The sequence below is a fragment of the Nannospalax galili genome, unplaced genomic scaffold (assembly GCF_000622305.1).
Source record: "Nannospalax galili isolate Female #2095 unplaced genomic scaffold, S.galili_v1.0 scaffold607, whole genome shotgun sequence".
NCBI classification, from domain to species: Eukaryota; Metazoa; Chordata; class Mammalia; order Rodentia; family Spalacidae; genus Nannospalax; species Nannospalax galili.
The window spans coordinates 74,431-81,253 of record NW_008355379.1 but is presented as its reverse complement, the minus strand read 5'-3'; the positions used below and the strand labels follow the sequence as shown (position 1 = coordinate 81,253).

Sequence of the window (6,823 nt, the reverse complement as noted above, 5' to 3'; positions counted from 1 at the left end):
AGGCCTCATTGTATTGTTGCAATTAAAAAACTTGGCTGACTTAAAGTATTAGAAAGGAGCTTCACAGAGAAAAAGAGGGTGGTGTTAGAATCTTGCTCCCCCTTCCATATTATTTTTCATATAAATCAGCATTTGGGAGAGCTGTTTTTTGTGGTGGTGCTGTCCTGATTTGTATGTGGGCCATGGCACTATGCTTTGTCTAGTGCATGCCAGTACTGCCTGCTTCTCTGACTCCCACACACCCAAGCTCTCTCCCCTATACACCCTCCCCCCCCACTCTCTCACCCCACATCCTCCCCCTCCCCCTCCTCCCACACATACACTTCCATATACATACCCTCCTCCCACACATACACTCCCACACACACACCCTTCTCCAACACATACACTCCCCCACACACACACCCTCCTCCCACACATACACTCCCCCATACACACCCTCCTCCCCTACACACACTCCCTTTGCCCACACACACATTCCTCATACACACACACTGTTCTCTGGCACAAATGACAGTGTAACCTAAAGAAATTTCTCCAATTATTGTCAAATGTCACTTGGGTGGTATTGAGGATCAGAAGGTGATACCACAAAGTATAGTTTTATTGGTATGGTGAATACTTGGAGCTGGAAAACATTAGAAAGGCTAAAAAAGCAGTATGTTTAGGACAATAGTATTATAATTAAAACAATGTTAAATAATTTTTGAAATATTTTATCTATTTGTATTTTATATGTATGAGTGTATTGCCTGAATGTGTGTAAGTATATCTGTGTCATGCAATGTCCTCAAATGTCAGAAGCTGGTGTTGGATCCTTTGGAACTGAGGCTATAGAATGGTGTTAGCTGCCTTCTAAGTGTTCATACAGAACATCCCAAACACTCTTATTCATCTTTATACCCGCATCCCAAACGGCACCCTCCATAGCCCCCCACCCCGAGCCCACATACTCTGTCATCCCTGTTACTGTACATTGTGCATTGTGTGGTCATTTTTTATACAATAATATTACTTAAAATATAGAGAATAGGCAGGTGAATAGAAACAAGATTTCCATACTTTACTGAAGTTAGAAAAATACAATACTAAAAGACTGTAAAAGTTAACTATGTACAGTATAGGTATGAGGGTTGTATTTCTTTATGGTCTTCAGCATCTGTCTGTTTACATATAATTTTATTAGTATATATTCATGTACTAATGAAATATGGAGTATGAATTTCATAGACATTACCATATTCAGCCCCATTTTCCCAAAGAAACAGAACAAACAGAAAAGTGTCAATGTAATCCAAAATCAACCTTAAAAATCAACAAATGCTCTAATCATACCAATCAAAAGAATGTGATTAGCAAAGTACATTTTAAAATGACCCAAATGTATGCTGTCTGTAAGACTCCTTTCCTTAGCAATGTAGGAGATCAAACACATTGACATAGGCATACTAAATATATTCCATGCCACCGAGCTATACCTATAAATACTGTAGTATAGGTATGAGGGTTGTATTTCTTTATGGTCTTCAGCATCTGTCTGTTTACATATAATTTTATTAGTATATATTCATGTACTAATAAAATATGGAGTATGAATTTCATAGACATTACCATATTCAGCCCCATTTTCCTTTTCTTCCCTGTTCCCTGCCTACTAGTCCTCTTCATTACCCTAGACGGCCGCATGTCTATGCTCGTACAGGTGATTTCATTATGTACTTAATTATGGATTTGATTTTATATACTTAAATAAAATATAAAATGTACAAATGAGGGAAAAACTTTATTATGTCTTTTTATCTTAAAAATATTATAATTCATGTATAAGTAGGAATTTCAACTCTTCTGTTTTAAAATTGTGTCCCTTGTGCCCTGCCAAACAGTAAGAGGAGTTTGAGTTTCTATTAGCAATCATTATGGCCAAGTTTGAATCTCTATTCCTCTTCTAATATATTCAGTTTATTAATGAATAATTTTAGTTTAAAAGTTTTGTTGAAATCACAAGAAACAGAATTCAATGCAGTTCAAATAAGCATGCAGTGAAGTAAGAAAATGTAATCCAGAATGAAGAGGAAATGAATATACAGAAGCATGCTTAAACTAACAAGAATAATATATGAGCTATTATCAACGTACTTAAAATTTTAAAAATATTACATATTGGGAAAAGACATTAAAGCCTGGTGTGGCGACTCGGGCCTGTAATGAAAGCACTGGAGAGGATTGCAAGTAGGATTACTTGAAGTTCAAGGCCAGTCTGGTCTACATACTAAGTTCAAAGCCAATCTGGATTAAAAAGCAAAAACACATATGCCCCCACTTGTATTAGGAAGATCTTTCAGTGTCAAGATCATATAAAACGTACAAAGTAGAGGTTTCAAGTCAAGAGGACACAAAGGAGACATCACCAGTATGTGTAAGGTGGTAACATGGAGAGAAGACTGAAAAACAAGGATGTGAAAGCTAGAGAAATCTGAATAACGTGTGGACATTAATAGACTGGTATGACCTAATAAATTCTGTCAACTGCTTACAAATATAAGTGGGTAAATGCTATATTTATCATCTATATGTAGATCTTCAACATTTCAAAAAACGTAAAACATATCGAAGATTCAAAGTTCATGTTTACAAAACAATACACAGAAAGATGTTTATATTTTAAACTATTCAGTATGCTGGTACAGAATCTCTACATTTGGACTTATTGTGAAACAACTCTCTGGAGATTCTCTTTCTTCACAGTTTTCCTTCCTTCCTTTTCTTCATCAGATGCATGATGCATAAGAAACTAGTCTCTGCCTCACTACCTGTGTGAGTTTAAAAAGTCACACAATTATATTCCATCTAGACAACAGATACACATATCAATGCAGCTACAGATACCAACAAGTGTATAGATGCTCTTTTGGGTCATGGTAATCAAAATCAGAAACAAAAACATGCAAGTACTGTATCACTAAACCCTAAGATTAAGAGTAATCTGTTTTTTGGAAGAATCAATACATTGGTTTAAAAAAAGTATCCATTTTATGCAATAGGTGAATTAAAGAATCCAGGCTTTATACTGATTCTGTGTTGTGTACTAAGCAACATGAGTAAATCAAATTTAAAATCTATCACAGACACCCTACACATATCTTAGAGAAGACAGTAACAATTTCAGTACTGTTCTGAAAAAATAACAGGTTATCAATGTATTGTCACAATTCTAGAAGCAGATTTGTTTGTTATGGAAAATGCAGCCTCAAGTAGCCATAAAAATAAGACTGAAAAAAAGGTTTGTTGTATTTTGATGAATATTTTCTTGAGTTTGCTCCATTTTCTATTTAAAAAAATCTTAATTATATTCAGACACCTCCCCCAGCCACACCCCCACTGGATTTCCTGCATTCTGTTATATACGTTAAGGACTATCTGGTCAAGCTTTTGTATCCAGATAGTCCTCGGTGCAAGTTCATCTACTGGAGTCTAGTCAGTCTCTCTAAAGTTACTCCTTTAAAGAAAACCAACTCTCCCTCACCCAGAAGTAATCAGTTGCAAAATAAAATCTTATTCAACTAAAGAGTTTCATTACATATGATGTGTCTAAAACTCTAGAATAAGGAAAATAATTTAAAAACCTACATAATCTTGAAATTTTGACAGCTAGGCCTTATCAATATTTCTGTCATCTCTTATCTCTTCTAATGTACTTAGGTTTAAAAAAACTGAAGAGAAAATGCATTCAATTGTCACAGAAAAATCAAAACAAATTAGATCCATATAAAACAAAACTGCATGGATTTATTTGCACAAGAAGATATACAAGAGAAAGCAAGATACTGTTACTTTAGGTCTAGGCACTGCAATAAATATTACAGGTTCTTGATCTAACCTAATATATTCAATGAAAACTGTGCTGCAGCTGCACTGAAACTGAAGATACCTCAAGTAAAAAAAAATGCCATACACAGGGTTACACTGCATTGAAGGAAGAAAATATAGATTAAGACATCTTGTCAAGACGATAGAAAGATGAGAGGACAAAAGAACAGAAAGAAGGTGATGACAAGGCAAAGAAGGAGGAGGACACAACAAAGCAATAGAGACAGCCAGGGAGCACTACTGGTTAAATCAGTTTGTGATTCTTTTCATGGTTTGCCTCACAGCAAGTTTGACATCCTTGTTCCTGAGGCTGTAGATGAGAGGATTCAGCATGGGGACTATCAGAGTGTAAAACACTGAGAAAAATTTCCCCTGGTCCATAGTCTTAGCAGATGATGGCTTGATGTAAGCTAGCAGTCCAGATCCAAAGAACAGACCAACCGTAATGATATGAGACCCACAAGTGCCCATAGCTTTGGACCAGCCCTTAGCTGATGACTTCTGAATGACATTAGAAAGGATCATGGCATATGAGATTAGGATAATGAGACTAGATAAAATGATAATTGTACCAACCACAGCAGAACTCACAAGCTCATTGACATAGGTGCTGCTGCAGGAGAGCTGGAGGACGGGGAAGATGTCACACATGTAGTGGTTGATGATGTTGGAATCACAAAAGTTGAGCCTAATCATGAACCCTGTGTGGATCATGGCACCAGCAAATCCCATCAAGTACGAACCAAATATCAGCAGACAACAGGTTCTGGGAGACATGATAGCAGAGTACTGGAGGGGCTGACAGATGGCCACATAGCGATCATAGGCCATGGTTGTCAGCACATAGCATTCAGCTTTGACAAAAAAGCAGAAGAAAAACAGCTGAGTCATGCACCCTGTGAAGGAGATGGTGTTCTTCTCTAAAACAAAACTCATCAGCATTTTGGGAGTAAAGACAAATGAATAACAAAAATCAATGCAGGACAAATTGAATATAAAAAAGTACATAGGGGTGTGCAGATTTGAATTCAGGCAAATGAGATTCATTATGGTCAAGTTTCCAATCACAGTGGCTGTGTAGTTCAGCAAGAAGAGAGCAAACAGCGGCAGCTGGAGCTCAGGTAATTTTGTCAATCCTGTAAGAATGAACTCAGACACAGAAGAACCGTTTTTCATAGCCATTGGCTTTATGGATGCCATCTGTTGAAATAAGAGGACAATGTGATATTGACATTTTTGAATCCACAGAGAAAGTCAGAGATACTAGTTTCTAACTTTGAGATACAGTGACCACTTAACAAGGGATCCAAAGAGCACTACTGTCCATGTGGGTTCTTGAGGAATCCCCATTACCCCTTTCTCCTCATCCATGAGAGTTGGGTCTATCCAGAAAATATCATGATAGAACTACAAATACGTGTACATTAAGTCATGTCTTTTTCTAGACTTTACTAAAAGTTGAAAAGAGTAATACATATTTGGCTTTCTCTAGGACTCCTGACTCATATAGCTGTGGGTTTTAAAGGAAATTGTCAAGGCAAAGACTAACCAGTACTCACCTTTGTTCGCCCTCAGCATTCCCTGATAGTGAAGCTCATGATGTCTTCCTTTTCACTGTTCTGAGAGAGTCAAAGTTAATACTTGCTAGTGTTAACTGCCACCACCAGAATACCTATGTCTTTCTTGAAGAGGTACAGGGGAAAATGGACGTGATCTGTATTAAAGAATTTCTACATAAATGTATTTTTGCATACAGGAAAGAAAATAATAATCTTGCATTCATCTCTATAACTTTGCCTCACTCAAATGAGAGTGTATCTCAAGGACAAGAGTTATGAGAAGATTCATTAGAAGCACAGAAAATTATCCTTTTATGACTTACTCTCATTGCCTGAACCCCTGGAGAGTAGAAATCATTGAGCTTTTGTTTTCATTCAGTGCCATAGAAATAACACTGGATCTTTTGAGATTCAAAGTTCTACTTAATTTCCCAGCAGGAGTACCCCCTGTGTGGTCCCCTTTGTCAGTTTCCTCATTTTGCTTTGTGCAGCTCTACTGAAGGAATGTTCAGGGACATGGTCACTTGCCATTTGTCCCTTATTATTGCAATAAGAAATATCATCACCAAGGGTTAACACTGTCCATAAAATATCTTTTCTACTACCCACCATTTACCCCCTCAAAGCAGCTGCCAAGATTACCAGCTGCCTGCCCTAAGGATTTTTCTTTAAGATCCTGACAAAATTGTGAAAGCTTCAAAAATAATATGGTAGAAAGTAATTGAAAGGATAGTTATAGACATTCAAGACCATGTGATTTTAAAACCAGGCTTCCCTACCCCTCAAGTATGAAGCTCTAGACATCTCTGACCCTTGTTTATATATAATTGTATCAGTCTCTTCTCATGTATTTTTATAAAATAGCCTTATAAAATAGGTTGTGGATCAGCCTTAGAATCCTTGACTAGCATATGTACGTCTGTGGATTCAATTTTAGCACTGCTAAAGATGTGAAATAAAATAAAAGAGTTATTTTATACTGCATTATATTATTAAATGAGATGATTTACTTTAGTAGACATATGAAAAGAACCTCCTAAGTGATACCTCCTCTTCCTCTGTTCCACATCCTTATTTAGATCTATCAGTTTTCTCATTGATATTATGGGCTTTTCAATTTGGTATGTCTTATGATGCTGTCCTATGTGGTAGAAAATAAATAGCATACTTGGTCCCTGCCCAGCCCATGCCAATAATATCCACCCCATCAACATACACGACCTCTAACCAAAAGTATTTCCTGTATATTGTCAGATATTTCATGGAAACTAGTGGAGCTCAGGAAATTAGTTTCTAAAGTATATCTCATTAGATACATTACAATGAAGAGCAATTATAGTCAACACTAAATTAATTCAAATACCTCACTGACCTAAATATAAAATGTTATATATATA

General features: G+C 36.5%; 1 protein-coding gene across 1 annotated transcript; it reads right to left on the bottom strand.

Moving 5' to 3' along the window:
- Nucleotides 1-4,116: 4,116 nt before the first annotated feature.
- On the bottom strand, nucleotides 4,117-5,067 carry LOC103749644 (olfactory receptor 143-like). The gene has a single exon (XM_008852471.1). It carries the CDS (start codon nucleotides 5,065-5,067, stop codon nucleotides 4,117-4,119), a length of 951 nt encoding a protein of 316 aa, XP_008850693.1.
- Between the last annotated feature and the right edge of the window lie 1,756 nt (nucleotides 5,068-6,823).

Bases quoted from the DNA above. Each gene is read 5' to 3' on its own strand.
- LOC103749644 (XM_008852471.1), bottom strand. From the start codon at position 5,067: ATGGCATCCATAAAGCCAATGGCTATGAAAAACGGTTCTTCTGTGTCT.